The 17,001-nt window shown below is 53.9% G+C and overlaps 3 protein-coding genes across 9 annotated transcripts in view; 2 read left to right on the top strand and 1 right to left on the bottom strand.

Moving 5' to 3' along the window:
* Positions 1-3,786, top strand: part of PPP2R5D (protein phosphatase 2 regulatory subunit B'delta) — a 20,871-nt gene extending 17,085 nt beyond the window's left edge. The window contains exons 8-16 of the mRNA XM_057698507.1: positions 3-62; positions 169-277; positions 491-544; positions 854-1,024; positions 1,131-1,258; positions 1,909-2,010; positions 2,105-2,177; positions 2,319-2,435; positions 2,590-3,786. Of these exons, the coding sequence (XP_057554490.1) occupies positions 3-62; positions 169-277; positions 491-544; positions 854-1,024; positions 1,131-1,258; positions 1,909-2,010; positions 2,105-2,177; positions 2,319-2,435; positions 2,590-2,727 (952 nt within the window). The 3' untranslated portion in view covers positions 2,728-3,786. The remainder of the gene's footprint in view (positions 1-2; positions 63-168; positions 278-490; positions 545-853; positions 1,025-1,130; positions 1,259-1,908; positions 2,011-2,104; positions 2,178-2,318; positions 2,436-2,589) is intronic.
* MEA1 (male-enhanced antigen 1) lies at positions 3,674-7,300 on the bottom strand. 3 transcript variants are annotated; one of them, XM_057698515.1, is made up of 4 exons: positions 7,249-7,300; positions 4,562-4,841; positions 4,373-4,475; positions 3,674-4,066 (listed from the first exon to the last, which is right to left on the bottom strand). In XM_057698515.1, the coding sequence occupies exons 2-4, from the start codon at positions 4,829-4,831 to the stop codon at positions 3,915-3,917; spliced, it is 525 nt and encodes a 174-aa protein (XP_057554498.1). In that variant the 5' UTR covers positions 4,832-4,841; positions 7,249-7,300; the 3' UTR covers positions 3,674-3,914. The 3 variants fall into 3 exon arrangements, with proteins under 3 accessions (XP_057554498.1, XP_057554496.1, XP_057554497.1); XM_057698513.1 differs by lacking the exon at positions 7,249-7,300 and adding an exon at positions 5,333-5,475; XM_057698514.1 differs by lacking the exon at positions 7,249-7,300 and adding an exon at positions 5,223-5,320.
* Positions 5,638-17,001, top strand: KLHDC3 (kelch domain containing 3). 5 transcript variants are annotated; one of them, XM_057698512.1, is made up of 15 exons: positions 5,902-7,011; positions 7,959-8,171; positions 8,329-8,505; positions 8,658-8,773; positions 8,955-9,026; positions 9,138-9,351; positions 9,427-9,513; positions 9,661-9,769; positions 9,897-9,970; positions 14,131-14,278; positions 14,413-14,479; positions 14,559-14,663; positions 15,337-15,411; positions 15,520-15,637; positions 16,091-17,001. In XM_057698512.1, exons 2-15 carry the CDS (start codon positions 8,018-8,020, stop codon positions 16,228-16,230), a joined length of 1,656 nt encoding a protein of 551 aa, XP_057554495.1. In that variant the 5' UTR covers positions 5,902-7,011; positions 7,959-8,017; the 3' UTR covers positions 16,231-17,001. The 5 variants fall into 5 exon arrangements, with proteins under 5 accessions (XP_057554493.1, XP_057554491.1, XP_057554495.1 ...); XM_057698510.1 differs by lacking the exons at positions 14,131-14,278; positions 14,413-14,479; positions 14,559-14,663; ... (1 more) ...; positions 15,520-15,637; positions 16,091-17,001 and adding exons at positions 5,638-5,796; positions 10,094-10,172; positions 11,294-11,924 and having other exon boundaries at positions 6,892-7,011; XM_057698508.1 differs by lacking the exons at positions 5,902-7,011; positions 14,131-14,278; positions 14,413-14,479; ... (2 more) ...; positions 15,520-15,637; positions 16,091-17,001 and adding exons at positions 5,642-5,796; positions 10,094-10,172; positions 11,294-11,924.

Genomic DNA, 17,001 nt, shown 5'->3' with positions numbered 1-17,001 from the left:
AGGTTCATCTATGAGACAGAGCATCACAATGGAATTGCTGAGCTCCTGGAGATCTTGGGCAGGTGAGAGGCAGGACAGGGGCACACGTGCCTGGAAAAGGTTGGGAGGATTGGTGCATTGGGCTTGGACCTAGCCCTTTGGTCCTAACAACCCTCCCTTAACTCCCAGCATCATCAATGGCTTTGCCTTGCCCCTGAAAGAAGAGCACAAGATGTTCCTCATCCGTGTCCTGCTTCCCCTTCACAAGGTCAAGTCTCTGAGTGTCTACCACCCTCAGGTGAGCTGCCTCCTCCTGATGATCCTTGGCCCTGGAGGCAGAGAGAAGAGGGAGGGAGAAGCATTCCAGCTGCAATGCAGCAGCAGAGGGAGCAGGGGGCAGAAGTCCTCTCTACACCTCTCCTCCTGTTCTGGGGTCTGGTTTCTGTCACCAACGTCTCTGCGACCTTCTGAGCCCTGCACCTCATCTCCTTTCTACCTCAACCTTCTGCAGCTGGCGTACTGCGTGGTACAGTTCCTGGAGAAGGAGAGCAGCCTCACTGAGCCGGTAACTCCCCTCCTGGACCCTGGGGTCCACCTCTCCCTTCAGCAGCACTTGCCAGTTGGTACCTATCAAGCAGTGTTGTAAGCACTCAGGAGGGATTTAACCCGACAGGTGACATCGTTTCCTCTCTAAAGGAGAACTGAAACCGTTGTGCGCCTGGGAAGCAGATCCAAGCCAGAGGAACACGAGCACTTAGCTGAGGCCACCCAAGCTGTGCCCATCAGGGTTGGGGGGAGCGGGCAGGAAGGCTTCCTGGAGAACCAGGCAGGTGTTGAGTGAGAATTTTATTCCCGTGTCCTCCTCTTCTCGCAGGTGATTGTGGGCCTTCTCAAGTTCTGGCCCAAGACCCACAGCCCCAAGGAGGTGATGTTCCTGAATGAGCTAGAGGAGATTCTGGATGTCATTGAACCTTCAGAGTTCAGCAAAGTGATGGAACCACTCTTCCGCCAGCTTGCCAAGTGTGTCTCCAGCCCCCATTTCCAGGTGAGACCCAGACCCAGCACATTCCCACCTCTGCCTCCCAGAAAACTGAGGAGGGTCTTCAGCATAGTCAGCCGTATCCCCACTGAGTCCCGCCTGTCCCCACCAGGTGGCAGAGCGCGCCCTCTATTACTGGAACAACGAGTACATCATGAGCCTGATAAGTGACAATGCTGCCCGAGTCCTTCCCATCATGTTCCCTGCGCTCTACAGGAACTCCAAGAGCCACTGGAACAAGTAGGGAACTGGGGTGGCGCTGGACAGTGAGGATCTGGTTTTGGAATGTGGAAGGGTATGGATGGACTCAAGAGCCAGTGGTCTCATCTGGTCCCTCAGCAAGCAGGCTGGTGCCCACTGTATATTAATAGGACCTTGAGGGACTGACCAGGGAGAAAAGATACCCATGTGAGATCTGTGCCACCCAGCAGCAGAGCAGTGGCCTCTATCACATCGCTTCTCGAGGTCAGATATTCCGCAGCTTTGGAGATTTAATTCCATGTTGTGAGAAGCTGTGATCCTCTTAGTATGTATTAAATCCCAGCATTGTAAAAAGGTTTTCCTGATGAAAGCAAGTGCACTAGGAGGCCATTAGTGCGGGCTGGAAGAGTAGGAAGTAGTGGGGCAAAGGGAGCTCTTGGAGCACGGGGTGCGGGGAGGAAGGGACAGGCAGACCCGTATTTGTAAAGGGTCTGAAATGCCAATCTCAAGCCACATGATTTGGCCAGAGCGATGAGCTTACACTGTACAGAGGCTGGTGGGATGGAAGTAGTACACGAGAAAGCTCTTAGTATAGAGACACCTCGTGGGAGAGAGCAAATTGAGGTCCCGGCACTCTATAGCAGGGCAGGCCTGGGCCTCTTGGACCTCATCTTTCTTCCTGGTGGCAGGACAATCCACGGGCTGATCTACAACGCCCTGAAGCTGTTTATGGAGATGAATCAGAAGCTGTTTGACGACTGTACACAACAATACAAGGCAGAGAAGCAGAAGTGAGTGTCTCTCTCCTCGGGGGTGTTCTTCTTCCACACCAGCCCCCTGTGCTTTTCTCTCAAGCCCATCCCAATCCTGTCTTTGCTCCCTCAGGGGCCGGTTCCGAATGAAGGAGAGAGAAGAGATGTGGCAAAAGATAGAGGAGCTAGCCCGACTCAACCCCCAGGTGAGGTGGTTCTGCCACTGCCCTGAGCTGAGGGGTCTGGCTTGGGCTGGAGGAGGGTTTCTTTGAGGAGGGACAGGAAACAAACAGGGTCACAGAATTCCCAAGTGGCTCTCGCCACTCATCCACCTCCTTTCCTCTCAGTATCCCATGTTCCGAGCGCCTCCACCACTGCCTCCTGTGTACTCGATGGAGACTGAGACTCCCACGGCAGAGGACATCCAGCTTCTGAAGAGGACGGTGGAGACAGAGGCTGTGCAGGTGGGAGGGGAAACGGGAGGGGGGAGCAGAAAGAAAAGACAGCCCTGAGAAGGAGAGGAGACAGGAGCTGCTGAGCCAAGGAATCAGGAGAGGAAACAATGGGATTTCTTGCGATGTGGTCCCCATTCCTCACCTACTGCGTATCCACACACAGATGCTAAAGGACATCAAGAAGGAGAAAGTGCTGCTTCGGCGGAAGTCAGAGCTGCCTCAGGACGTGTACACCATCAAGGCCCTGGAGGCGCACAAGCGGGCGGAAGAGTTTCTAACTGCCAGCCAGGAGGCCCTCTGACCTCCTTACCCTCCCACCACAGGGCCACAGCCCACTCAGCCCTGGGACACTGCCCCAGCCCTCCACCTCCTGCTCCCCACTGGCTGACTTGGGGCAAGGCAGGGCCTCTCTACTCTAGGGAGGGGGATGCAGCACTTGAAGCAGGGACACCCAGAGTGGTCCCTCTTCTCCCCCAAATGTGTTGATGCCTCCCTGTGGCTAGTACAGACAGGCTGAGCACCGCGATGCTCAGTGCTCAGACAACTTGGGGATGCCTGGCCCCCTCCTGCTCCTTACCCCACAGCTACCTGAGGCTGCTCTGAGAAACACACACAGGGATAATATGCTCCTCTCCTCTCCCCTTCAGCCCCATTTGAACTCCTGGTGTCTCCTTCTTGTCTCCCTCCCCTGCAGGCATATAGGGAGCAGTAGGAGATGATTCTCACCAAAGTTACGTCAATCCCCCACTGGCTCCTGGAGTAAATTAGCTGGAGGGACGCCAACCCCCAGTGGCACAGATAGGCCCCCAGCCCCAGCAGTGTGCAGGCTGAGGAGACTGCATTATTTCCTCTTACTCCTGCCTGACCAAGACAGCGTGGGAGGGCAAAAGGAGAAAAGCATAGGCTCTGGACAATAGGTGATGAATACAGGGCCCCGATGGACCAAGAGAAGGGGATGAACAAACACCCTACCCTGTGCCCCCTCTTTGGTGAGCAGCAGCCCTGGGATCACTGACATGGAAGGGACCACCCCTGGGCTGACTGCTTTCCTCTGCTGTTGGTCCCCAAAGCTAGGAAGAAGGAAGCAGGGAGCAGTGCCCCAAGCATGGCTCCTCCCAACACCTATTTATTTCCTTGTTCGTGCTGATGCTGGCCAGGCCTTCACTTGTCCCTTTCGGACACCTGGGAGGGGAGAGGGGCTGGAGAGGGCCAGACCCGGGTTTCAAGGGCACAGGCAGTGCAGCTTCTGGCTGTGTACATAGGGTGCTTTATTCTCCACAGAGTGATACATGCTAAGGTGGGTTGGGCTTGGGCCGATGTCCCCATATGTACAGAACTGAATAAAGTGGGTCTCTGAGAAGAAGTCTGATTTGCCTTGACGTGGAAGGGAGATGGGAAGGATGGAGATGGACATTACAACCAGGATGTGTTCAGTCCTGTGCTGGTTCTGGCCTGGAATGCAGGGAGATAAGGCAGCTCTCAGGGTGGTCACTTCCAGGAAGGGGCGGCCTGCCGGGCTTGGAGGGCCTTCTGTACCACGTCTTCCCACTGGGCATCTGATATCTCCCGAGCCCAGGCAGGAACCCCTGGTGCAGGCAGGCTTATGCCAGCCATCGTCCTTTTCACCAGCTCCACGTGTTCTGAAATCACAGAGACCAGTTAGGGAACAGAAACAATAGGACCAGCTCCCCTCCCCATTCGTTGAATTAACCCAGAGCTTTTGGTCTAGTGAGGTCACTGAATCCATCTGGTTATTCCAAGGCAAGCCTGTCCATCCCCCCCAGTCTAGGAGAACAGCACTTCACCAGGATTCTGAAGTCTGCAAAATCTTAGATTACAAACTGTTGTTTTAGGAACAGGGTGTTCCTCTGTGACTTCCCTCTACTGGCACTAACTAGTCCCCTTCCTCCATTGTTCTTCCAGAATAAAAGAATGATCTCTTTTACCTGGGTCCATAGGAATAGAGCTGTGGTTGCTCAATGCTGTAGCTCCCTCCTCATCTTCATCCTCGCTTTCTAATGGTGGGTCTGGCAAATGAAGCCCCAGGGCCTGCAGAGTCAGAGAAGACAATTCAGGGCCAGTCCTTCAGGGACTCCAGCTTCTCCTGCTCAGGAACAATGCCTCCTCCACCATACCTGGATCCGATCCTGGATATCAGCAACTACATCTTCTCCATCCCCCACTGGTGCCAGCTCCACCTCCTCTTGTTCAGGATCTTGGTTCAGGGGCTGGTAGGAGTAGCCAGCTGGTCCTGCCCCCGTTTCCTCTTGCTCTTCCTCTGGTTCCTCACTGCTCCAATCCCCAGTGCCTTCTGCAGGGCCCTGGTGTGGCCCGAGTTCCTCAGTCTGATTGGGGAAGATACGTTCAGGACCCATGGTGTCTCCCGCTAGAACTACTGCTGCCATCGGGCAGGGGCTGCAAGAACAGGGCGGCAAGGGAACAGGGATCGGATGAAATTAAGTGCACCTTCAGCCTCTCATTCAACTCCCTGTGGTCTCCCGCTACGTCCACAAAACATTTAAACGCCCCAAGTTTCCTGCACCTCAAACCACCCAGCCTCTCCTGGGCCCTTCACCTCTTAAGCCGACTCTTATCTCCAACGGAGGCCCACTCGCCTCGCTCCGACAATTCTTAAATAACAGCCCAGCTGGAGGCTATGCCACCTCCCAAAAGACACCCCTTCGAGAACGCCCCCTCGCCCTCAATCCACTAAGGAACTCCGAGTAGTAAAACAAGCTCCCCTAGACAAGGCGTACTCGCCCTCTTCTCTCTTCTCCAACGGGTTCCCCTCTTTACCGCCTGACAAACGCCCTCCGGGTCCCAGGGGCTCCCTTCAAATGGCCCCAACTGCGGCGTCGCCCACCCGCCCCACCGATTCTCGACGCTGGTATTCCCGCGCGCCTTACCCAGTCAGAGCCCGCGGCCGAACCCGCACCTTCACTTCCGGCGGGGCAGGACGTGCCGGGTTTCTAGTCCTCCGGCCCCGCCCCGCTCTCATGATTGACGCGAGCGAGGACGAAGAGTCCGCCCCTTGCCCCGCCTCCACCATCTCCTTCCCGGACAACCAAGGACTACGTTACCCAGTAACTCTCGCGATTTTTTTGACACGTATCTGCACATGCGCAGAATCTCCTCCGGCTCCTGCCCGCTCGTCAGTCCCTCGCGTCCCTCCGGAACCCCGTGAACTACGAGTCCCGGTAGGCTTCGGGCACTTAGCTCTGACTGAACGTGCGCAGACAGCTGCCCGCCGGAAGGACAGAGCCTGGCTGTGTTTATCTCGTTGGGGACCCAGCCGTCGGTTGGCGCGCAACGGGTTCTAGGCTGCAGGCAGCGCGAGGACTCGCGGCCCCGCCCCGGCCCGGCCTGGCAGGTAGCCCGGGATGGGTTGAGGGACAAGGAGAAACTGTAGGGGCTGGGGACGCCCATGCCAGGCGCTGGAGTCGTGGGGGAGGGGCCTGAGAGTGAAGAGGTGGGGGTGGGGAGGGAGCTAGGGGGATGATAGGAAAGGAAAGTGTTAATGGGGAAGGAAGGGCTCCTGGAGGATGGTGAGGAAACCAGTGGGAAAGACCTGGTAGCTGGAGGAGGCACTAAAGGAAACTGGAAAGAACACCGGGATATGAGGAGAACAGGGAAGCTGAGGATAATGGAAGAAAAGGGCGGGGGTGTCTGGCGATGTGGGGGAGGGGAGGTTGGGATGACTGGAAGACGACAGGGATAGCGTCATATACAGGGAGGAATATTTCTGGCGGAAAGGGGTCAGTGAATATTAGTTTCTTTTCCCTTAGTGGAAGAGGGAAAATGGAGGGCTGTCGGGGTGGAGCTTGGAGTTGTGGGAGAAGGAAGAAGGAGAAAACTGCAAAGCTCTCAGGAGATCAAGAAGGGCCAGAAACGGGGAGTGAAAACAGCAAGAGAATAGGAAGGGGGGTAGGTACAAGACGGGAACTGAAGAAGCTTGAGAATGCGGCAGTGATGGAGGATGGGCGCGATCCAGGGATAAGAGGAGCCCCCGAGACCACGGGGGCTTGTTCTCCATGAGCTTGAGTTGTTTTTTCTTTGGAGGAGAAGCTAAGGTTTTTTTCTCCACCTTTGGATGGAATTGTTTTTCTCTTGCCCTCTCAGTTCTTTACCTTGATAGAGCTGACGTGGGCAGTGAAAACTATGAGGGAAGATGAAGGACTCCCATTCTTAAGCTCTTCAACCTCCTTCCTATCTGTCCTCACAAGCCCAGATCCACGAGCTTTTGGATTGAGGACAGGACTAATTAAGTGAGAGTGGTTCCCTGCTAGGGCTATTTCAGGTTTGGCAGAGTGGCTATCTAAAGCATGGGGTTGGGGGTTGAGGGAGGTTGGGTGGGGGCAGGAGGGCTGGCAAGCCAGCTGAAACCTGTGTGTGTTTCTTGCGAAGGGCCTCCCTTACTTGAGCTTTCTCTGTGCCTGAGATTCTGCCTGGCTCTTCCCTCTGCCAGGGCTTCTTGAACAGGAAGCAGATGGTCTCCCCAAACCCAGCAGGTACTTGCCAGAGAAGGCAGTGCCAGCCGAAGGAGGATTTGCCTGACAGAGCCTTTGAATGTACTCACTATCACTAGGTTGGTGGGTTGTCTTTAAGAGACCATGACCTCTCATGCCTGGGTCTTTTTCTTGTCCTGCCCAAGGGTATTTTTGCTTTCCTTTCCCTTTCCAGTGTACACCCCACCCCGTCCCCTTTCAGGGACCCAAGTGGGAGAGGAGCTGCTGGAAATAGCTTGTTCTCTACCACAATGGCCAGGTTGGGCAAGTGGCAAGAGGAGAAAACCCCACCCCGTCAATCCCCAGCAGACACATACCTTTCTGGCTTAAGTTCTTGGCAGCATACCAGGCACAGCTGTCAAAGGAACTCCTCGTGTCTGTGAGGAGCCCTGGGTGACCCCGATGACAACAGCTCAGCTTGACAAGAGCCCCCTCTGAGGGGTAACCATCCATGGAAGTCTCTGTCCTGGATTGATCCCACTCCGCTGTGGACAGAGGAACTGTTCCACTGTAAAAGCCTAAAAGCTTTTCTGCTTGGAGGCAATCATGCCAGCTTTCAATGGACTGTCTGGAGCTGGCTGGGCTATTAATAGCTCTGAGTATTTTGAGATCCCTCTCCCCACCTCAAAGAGCAGGAGATTCTTAGAGAGGTGGCAGTAAGCAGAGCAGAGCCAGAGAGACAAGAGAACTCACTGACCTGGGAAGGGGCCTTGGAGCTTGGGCCAGGCCAGGGACAGAGCGCAGCCTCCAGAGGAGGGGACGACCATGTTGAGCCCTTGATCAGCAGTCTGAGCTGGCAGTCAGGTCAGAGTGGCCCCACCCTTTGCTGTTGGAGAACACAGGGCCAGGGCTAGCTCCCTGACCTCGGCAGCCCCCCTGGGGCAGAGCCAGCCACCTGAGCTGCGGAGGGGTGGTGTGGGAGGGCCACCAGGGTGACACTTAGAGGCAAGGGCTGGTCCTGGGCAGAGTCACGGTGAGCCAGGCAAAGGCCTTTCCTGAGGAGCCTGTGGCCCTAACTTGTGTGCAGGTAGCAGAGGCAGCAGGCCGTGCCGGGGGGGCATGTTGCTGTAACCAGTGGCCCGGGGGATGTTACGGTGGACAGTGCACCTGGAGGGCGGGCCCCGCAGGGTGAACCATGCGGCAGTGGCTGTTGGGCACCGGGTGTACTCCTTCGGGGGTTACTGCTCCGGTGAAGACTATGAGACGCTGCGTCAGATAGATGTGCACATCTTCAACGCAGGTAAGCTGATTCAGGGATGGGGGAGGGCAGTGGGTGGCCAAGTGAGGTGTGATGGTGGTCCCCACGGCCAAAGGGGGTGGGCGAAACTAACGTGGTTTGGGAAGAGGTGGACAGCCTCAAGGGAGGTTCCCAGGGCTGAGCAGAGCTGTGCCCACAGTGTCCTTGCGTTGGACAAAGCTGCCCCCGGTGAGGCCCGCCAGCCGCGGGCAGGCTCCCGTGGTACCCTACATGCGGTATGGACACTCAACCGTCCTCATCGATGACACAGTCTTCCTTTGGGGCGGGCGGAATGACACCGAAGGGGCCTGCAACGTGCTGTATGCCTTTGACGTCAGTGAGTATGGGTCTCAGAGAAGCTGTGTTCTGCCAAACGGTGCCTCACGGGGGCTGGGAAGGGTGTGGGCTGAGGGGGCTGGGAATGAGGCGCCCAGAGTCTTGGAGGGAGTGTCAGCTTGCTTACCAGGCCCACCCTCTCCCCTCCTTCAGGTACTCACAAATGGTCCACACCCCGAGTGTCAGGAACAGTTCCTGGGGCCCGGGATGGACATTCAGCTTGTGTCCTGGGCAAGACCATGTACATCTTTGGGGGCTACGAGCAGCTGGTAGGTCTGGGAAGAAACTAGAGGTTTAGGGTGGGCATGAGAAGGAGGAAGGGGAATGGAAGGTAGTGGAATGGGAGGCTTTGGTTTATTCGCAGGTTCTGAGGCGGGAGGGATGGAGGGTTGTCGGAGAGCGACCGCTGCCCCTCTCTTTTATTCCTTCCTTCCTTTCTCCTCGTCTCAGGCGGACTGCTTTTCCAATGACATTCACAAGCTGGATACCAGCACCATGACATGGACCCTGATCTGTACCAAGGTCTGCCCTTTTGCATCTCTCCCAGATCCCCACCCTTAATTTAAGAAACCGTAAGGGAGCTCAGACAGTGAAAGCTGACCCCCTCCGCCTCCCGCTCCTGCTCCTGCCCAGGGCAACCCTGCACGCTGGAGGGACTTCCACTCGGCCACAATGCTGGGCAGTCACATGTATGTCTTTGGGGGCCGTGCCGACCGTTTTGGGCCATTCCATTCCAACAACGAGATTTACTGCAACCGCATCCGCGTCTTTGACACGAGGACTGAGGCCTGGCTGGACTGTCCACCCACCCCAGTGCTGCCTGAGGGGCGCCGGAGCCACTCAGCCTGTGAGTGTCCGTTAGGTCCCTGCCGAGTTCCCCTTCCCCCTGTTGCCGCCACGTGACCTTCCTCTCTCCTTTCAGTTGGCTACAATGGGGAGCTGTACATTTTTGGTGGCTATAATGCAAGGCTGAACCGGCACTTCCATGACCTCTGGAAGTTTAACCCTGGTAAAGAGCACTGCCTTTAAGGGAGAAACAGGGAGCAACTGAGGGGGTATGGAGAAGAGAAGAATCGTCCTGCGTAGGTGAGGGGTGTGGTGGAGGGGATATCTGGACTAGGCAGGCGTTGAACCTCCGTTTAAACTTCTCTTTTAGTGTCATTTACGTGGAAAAAGATTGAACCGAAGGGGAAGGGGCCGTGTCCCCGCCGGCGCCAGTGCTGTTGTATTGTTGGTGACAAGATTGTCCTGTTTGGGGGTACCAGGTTAGGAGGAGAGAGGGGATGGCTCCAGGAAGGGCCTAAGCCTGTGGCTAATGTGGGAGACATTTGAGCAAGACAGTCTCGTGGGTCGTCTTTGCTCCTTCCTTCATCTCTCTTTTGATCCCTACAGTCCGTCTCCTGAGGAGGGCCTGGGAGATGAATTTGACCTCATAGATCATTCTGACTTACACATTTTGGACTTCAGTAAGTACACTTATTCCCAAAGTGCTTCTGCCATCAGGGTCCCTGCCTTTGGGTGGTGATATCCAGGACTGGACCCTTTCCTCGGCTTTGACCATCTCCCTCTCCCCCACTCCTCCTTTAAAGGCCCTAGTCTGAAGACTCTGTGCAAACTGGCTGTGATTCAGTATAACCTGGACCAGTCCTGTTTGCCCCATGACATCAGGTACAGTGAATGGTTGGAAAGGCGGGATTGGTTGAGGGTGAGTGGGCAGCACAGGCATGACCTGGTTGGCTTGGTCTCAGTGTGCAGGAGAGAGATTTTGTTCTGTAGTGCACTTGTGGCGAGGGAGCTGCAAGGAAATACAGAACTGTCAGCTGGGTAAGTTATGTGGGGAAAAAAAATCCAGTTTTCAGACCAAGCTCAGAGGCATCACTTCCTGATTCCTGAGCTTATACAGTTGTTTTTGTTAACATGCTGAGAAAGTTTGATTAAATCTTAGAACCTAGTTGCAGAGAAAAGACAAGTTTAGGAGCCTTCGAATCACATTAATTCCAGAATTAAGGGAGGTCCTGCTTAGCTACTTTCCTTTGAATTCATTCTTAGGTCTAAATCATCGAAAGTTATTTTGTGTATAATTGTGCTCTTCTGGGTCATTCCGCGACACTCTTCTCTCCTTGTGTCAGTTCTGCTTCACTCTTACTTGCTGAGTGTCTGTGTGTTCAGTATTTGGTGATAGAGTGTAGGAGGCCGAACAGATGGATCCCAGGCTAGGCCAAGATTCACACATGTACAAGTGCCTAACACCAAGTAGACTATAGCCTTGGCATAAGGAGGTACTTGGTGAATCTTTGCAGAATGACAATTGTCAGAAAGAGAGGAGTTTAATTTTAATGTGGTGGGATGGGTGGGGAAGGCCTTAGGGAGGATAGGAGAGCTGAATCAGGGCCTTCAAAGAATGGGAGTTCAGAGCAAAAACCCGGCATTCCTGGTGGGGGGAGCGGCATCCTGGTGGGATCTGAGCAGAGGAGGAAAGGTAGGTTGGGAAGTTTATTGAAATGTATACAAAGGTGGTTTTCTCCAGATGTTGGGCACAAGAATATATAAACACAAACAGGAAGTCCACATGAACTTGCAGGTGGAGGAGTGGGTGATATTGGATTTGGTGGTGGGTGGGGGCCTGATTGTTAAACCTAATAGGGCTGTAAGGAATAGGTGGCTGTGGGTGGTTGAACTTTAGGAAGTTGAAGGGACTGGTGTGTTCATTGCTTTGTTTGAGCAACTCTGGGCTTGAGGGCGGAGAAGTCCCCTTCTATCCTTTCTGCCTGTCTTTTTTGGCCTTCCAGGTGGGAGCTGAATGCCATGACCACCAACAGCAATATCAGTCGCCCCATCGTCTCCTCCCATGGGTAGGAGGAAATTTCTGCTGCCTCCCTTCCTGAGCCTGCTGTTGTCTTCACTGCCCCTGCCCATCTCTCCCCCGCCTGCCCCTTTGGACCCTGGACTTGGTATACCTCCACGTGGAGTTGGACTTAGAGGTGTTTTCTGTGCTGTGAACTTTGTGGGGAGCTGCAGGGGGGAGGGCTAGGTCCCTTCCTCCTTGGGCCAAGGGCCCCTTCCCCTTGGTGCTCTGTCCCATTCACCTCCCTCCAAGTGCTCCTGGGCCTCTGCTCTGCCCCAGGTCAACCATGCTCTGCTGGGAAGTGAAGGGAGTGGGGAGGAGGGAGAAGCAAGCAGTGTCTGAGCCTCAGGAGCTTCCCCTCCCCACCCCTTTTTCCATCTCTTCCCCCTGCTTGAGCCATGAGCATTGATTGGGAGCTGAGAGGAATTGCAGCTGTTGGCATGAGATCTCCTTCTCCCTGACCTGGGGAGGCGAGGACCAGCAGATAATCCCACCCTTCCTTGAGCTGTCGCTGTACCCCGACGCTCTCAGCCAGCTCAGATTTTATAAAAACGAATTAAAAATCTCCAAACGTGTGATCTCTTTTGTGGAATACGACAGCGATGGCAGGAGTTTGCAGTAGGGGCAGAGTGCTGAGGTTCTGGCTTTTCAGCCAAGAGCATTAGGAAATCAAACACCACCGACGTCTGCCTGGAGTTTCTGTTCGGCGCGGCGTGCAGCGCCATGCGACAAAAAAGGTGGCGACGTTATTTCGAGTGGGCGGCCCTTGCAGCCCAGGGCAGGTACCCCGCTCGCTGGCCACGCCCCGCCCGGTGGTGGGCGGGATCTGCTTTGCGGTCGCAAAGCCTCGCGGGCTCCGCTTCCCGGAGATGCCGGAAGGGGCGGGGCAGGGGCTGCCGGAGCGGAAGTAGGGCCATTCGTCCTCGGTGCGCCGCACGGGGGGATGTCGAGAGCAAGCTGCCGTGGCGGGGCGGCCGCCGGGTCTCCCCCCGGGGCGCGGGACGGCGGGGAGGACGGCTGCGCGCTGCGGCCCGGGAACCTGCGGAAGGGTGAGGGCACGGCGCCGGGCCGAGGGGCATCGCCGGGGGTGGGGAGAGGGGCCAGTGGCTCCGCGTCTGGTGCGGGCTCGGAACCTTGCAGGCACCTTTGCCGTGAGACTGCGAAGTTCTCTGAAAGACACGAGCACCGGGAGCGCCCCACACACACTGGAAAGTGGGGAGTGAGAGAGGATGCTTCCTGGATTAGGACATCCTGAGTAGTTTTTTAAAGGGCGAAGAGGGTTTTTCGCTGGGAGAAAACATGTTCAAAAGCAGGGTCAGGAAAGATCATGGATTGTGGGGAAGGCTTAGTCGGTGAGGATTCAACAGTTTCGCCATATCGAGCATCTGTAGTATGCAGGCACAGTTCTAGATGCTGAAGCTACGATGGTAAGTAAGGCAGCCCCAAACTGTCCTAATGAAGCTTACCTTTTAGGGGTTAAAAAAACAAAACAAACAAAAAACCCCCAAGCAAATTAATAAAAGGCAATAAGCACGGAATTGCATATTTTAAAGGGTACATTTTATGACATGTAAATTATATTACAGGTTTTGGAAAAGGTGATAAGAGCTTTGAAGAGAAAGCAGGGGAGGGGTTATAGTTTTAAATCACAGAAGGCCTCACTGAGTAGGTGCCGTTTGAGAAACTGCTTGAAGGAGGTGAGGGAGCAAGCGATACAGCTGGAGGAAGTGTTCCAAGCAGAGGCAAAGTCAGGTGCAAAGGAACTGAGGTGGAAACATACCTTCCTGCTTAGGAACTGCTTGGAGGCCAGTTGACTGGAGAGGAGTAGTAGGAGATGAGATTAGAGACAAAACCCAGGTTAGGTCATATGGGGTTTTCAGGCTATTACAAAGCCTAGAGTTTTTTAGGGAGTTTTGAGTTCCGGAGTGACATGATCTGAAGGGTGAAGATGAGGTGGGAGTGATAAGGTCAGATTTGCCTTTTTATTTATTTTTGGGGGCTAAAGAGAAAGCTGTTTTATTATTTAAAGAACTTAAAGTGAAAGCTTCACGTCTGTAGTATTTTTTTTTAAACTTTTTTTGGAGTGTAGTTGATTTACAGTGTTCTGCTGTATAGCAGAGTGAATCAGTTATACATATGCATATATCCACTCTTTTTTAGATTTTTTTCCCATGTAGGTCGTTACAGAGTATTGAGTAGAGTTTCGTGTGTTATACAGTAGGCCTTTATTATCTATTTTGTATATATCAATAGTAGTGCATATATGTCAATCCCAGTCTCCCAATTTACCCTCCCCCACCCCAGATTTGCCTTTTAGATGCCTCTCCCAGGCTGAAGTGGGGAGCATAGCTTTGAGAGGAATGAGACTGGAGGTTGGGAGAGCAGTAAGGAGGCTAGGGCACTGATTGAGGTGAGAAGTGCTGAGTGTATCCTGAACCAGAATAATGGTGATGGTAGCTGAGCAAGGGAGACAGAGGTCCTTGTGGGGAAACCTGTGAAGGAGTAATTTAAAAGAGAAGGTGAAAAAGAAGAGACTGTGGCTTGGTCCACCTACAGCCTTCCTTGGCAAGGTGAGGCCCAGGGTAGCTGGAACAGTTGGGGACTTAGCTGTCGATATAGCACCATCACAACCTGTGCTGCCCGGGACCTGCAGTGATCGGTCTGAAGGGGATATTGGAAAGGATCAGTTACCTAAGGAATGAGGATGGGATGATGTCTTTGCAGCAGTGGCAGGTACTCAGCTGAGTTGCAGTCCCCCCCACCCTCACCTTCCTTTCACAGGCACATCTCAAATGTCATTTGAAGAACTGTTGGAATTGCAGAGCCAAGTGGGGACTAAGACATACAAACAGTTGGTAACTGGAACCAGCACTAAGAAGCAGAATTCTCAAGCACCTGTCCAAAAAGCATGTGTTGCAGATAAGCGCAGGTGAGGAGCAAGGCCTGCCCTAGGAGTTGGAGGACGCCTGGGACCTTGAGTAGGTGTCTGCATTCTTGGGTGGTAGGTGGGAGCCCTTTGACAAGACTGGAGTTCCCTTGACCTACCTTTTAATTTCTCCACAGGCCTATGGAAATGTCAGCCAAGGTCCGGGTGCCATTTTTGCGTCAAGTTGTCCCCATCAGTAAGAAGGTGAGGAGGAGGCAGTAAGCATTTTCTCAGTGAAAGGAGACCGAACAGTTCTTTTATATTCTCTCTGTTCTCTCCAAAGGTAGCCCGGGACCCCCGCTTTGACGATCTGTCAGGGGAGTATAATCCTGAGGTGTTTGATAAAACGTACCAATTCCTGAATGACATCCGAGCCAGAGAGAAAGAGGTGAGTAACATGAGACTGGTTTGTGGGGTTTCTGAGGGGTGAGACTAGAGCACAGGTTAGAGAGTCAGGCAGAGGGGAGCAGGGTGTGTTAGTTTACTAACTGTGCCATCACTGGCAAGTTCCTTAAGCTCTTTTTGTGTCAGTTTCTTTATCACAGAAAAGATAATAATTCCTGTCTCATAGTGAGTTTTTTTTTAAGATTTATTTATTAATATTTATTTATTTTGTTTTTGGCTGCATTGGCTCTCTGTTGTTGTGCAGGGGCTTTCTCTAGTTGTGGTGAGCGGGGGTGACTCTTCATTGTGATGTGTGGGCTTGTCACTGTGCTGGCTTCTCTTGTTGGGGAGCACGGGCTCTAGGCGTGTGGGCTTCAGTAATTGTGACATGCGGGCTCAGTAGTTGTGGCTCGTGGGCTCTAGAGCTTTGACTCAGTAGTTGTGGCGCACGGGCTTAGTTGCTCTGCGGCATGTGGGATCTTCCTGGCCCAGGGGTCGAACCGATGTCCCCTGTGTTGGCAGGCGGATTCGTAACCACTGCGCCACCGGGGAAGTCCTCCTGTCTCATAGTGTTAGTGAGCGTTAACATATGTGAACCTCTTAGAATAATGCTTGGCATAGAGTTTCAGCTAACATTTGCAGAATGCTAACAGTCCTACTCATTTTCCAATGTGAAGCTTGTGAAAAAGCAGCTGAAGAAGCGCCGTTCAGGGGAGGAGCATGAGAGACTGCAGCAGCTGCTTCAGCGCATGGTGAGTAGGTCAGCATACAGGGGAGGGAGGTGAGAGCAGGTCGAGGCCGGCGGTGAGTCACGGCCGCTGCTGTTCGCCCGTCTCACAGATCTCGTCTTTGCTCCACAGGAGCAGCAGGAAATGGCACAGCAGGAACGGAAGCGGCAGCAGGAGCTGCGCCTGGCCCTGAAGCAGGAGCGGCGGGCTCAGGCCCAGCGGGGCCATCGGCCATACTTCCTGAAGAAATGTGAGTGTGGGAGTGGGGCGCAGCCACGACAGGCTAGTTACGGGGACAGGAGTTGGCTGGCCATAGTGGCAGGGTGCTGTGTGGGGGGTTCACGAGCTCCCTAAGGGAGGCCTGAAGGCTGGATCCCATGGTAAGTTGGAGGAAAGTAGAAATAGTAGGGAGTTGTTGTTGGTAACTCTTCTTGTATCCCAAACTAGACTATGGGCAGGGAGTGTCGCTTTTATCTCTGTCCCACCCCCACATATGTTGGGTTGGGCTGGGCACAGAGAAGGAGCTCATAGTTGGTTGAATTGAGAAAGAGTGGAATCATAGAAGTCAGCTTGCTCACACACACCGGTGAACTCCAGATGAGTCACATATCCCTGCTAGCGATTGAGAATTACTGACCTGGGGAAAGGGAAAGAGAGGGGCTTCCTCCTTTGCTTACCACCTTTCTTTCTCCTCGTCCTCTAGCTGAGCAGCGTCAGTTGGTCCTAGCTGAGAAGTTCAAGGAGCTGAAACGCAGCAAGAAGCTAGAGAGCTTCTTGAGTCGAAAGAGGCGCCGAAATGCAGGCAAGGACAGAAGACATCTCCCTTTGAGCAAAGAGCAGTAAGGAACTGTCCTCAGCTCTGCCACTGCCACAGAGAGAAATGCGTCTGTGGGGACACATTTGGGCTTGGCCTGTTCTGGTTCTTTCCCATTTAAGGACAAGGGTCACAGCTGTCTTGGAACTAGACTGGCTCAGAGTTGACTGGAGGGCTCTTGGACTGCCCAAGGGCTGGACAAGAAGAGCAGCTCCGCCTTCTGCCATGCCACACTTCCTCTGCTTGCATCTGGGTCATCATGTCCTCATGTCCTCTGTCCTCCGTCCTCCTCCTATCCTTGCAGACCAGTGAGTGACCTTGAGAGCAGTTGAAGGCCGTAGAGTCTGTGAGTGGCTCCCAGGACTGGGACTTTATGTAGAAGCCAGTTCATAAACACTTCTGTCACTCATGTTTTTATTCTGCTTCTTTTGTGGGTGGCCTAGAACTGCCGTTTCGGGGGCCATATGTGAGGTGGGCAATAAACCCGAGGCTCTTACAAAGTGCGAAGTCAGATCAGGGCCCTTCCTACTTAAACCCAGCAGATGACACAGTCATTCAAAGAGGGAACCAATCCCACAACTCATCTACTTAGCTTTGGTTTTGGATGCAAGGGGTGGTAGGAGGTGAGGACAAAAACTTCCCTGATAATGTAAGCATGGCTGGCTCTCAGTACTGTTTGGGTAGAGAATTCATACTGCCTGTGTGGACTGGAAAATCTTCAAGGTGACAGTTCAGTTTAAAGTGATCTCAGGTTGGTAGTGCCTCCAGGCACTTGGCAGAAGCAAATGCATTCTTCTCTT

The sequence above is a fragment of the Hippopotamus amphibius genome, chromosome 11, assembly GCF_030028045.1.
Source record: "Hippopotamus amphibius kiboko isolate mHipAmp2 chromosome 11, mHipAmp2.hap2, whole genome shotgun sequence".
Classification (NCBI taxonomy): domain Eukaryota; kingdom Metazoa; phylum Chordata; class Mammalia; order Artiodactyla; family Hippopotamidae; genus Hippopotamus; species Hippopotamus amphibius.
The sequence above is the reverse complement of the archived record's forward strand: the minus strand, read 5'-3'. Positions and strand labels throughout refer to the sequence as shown.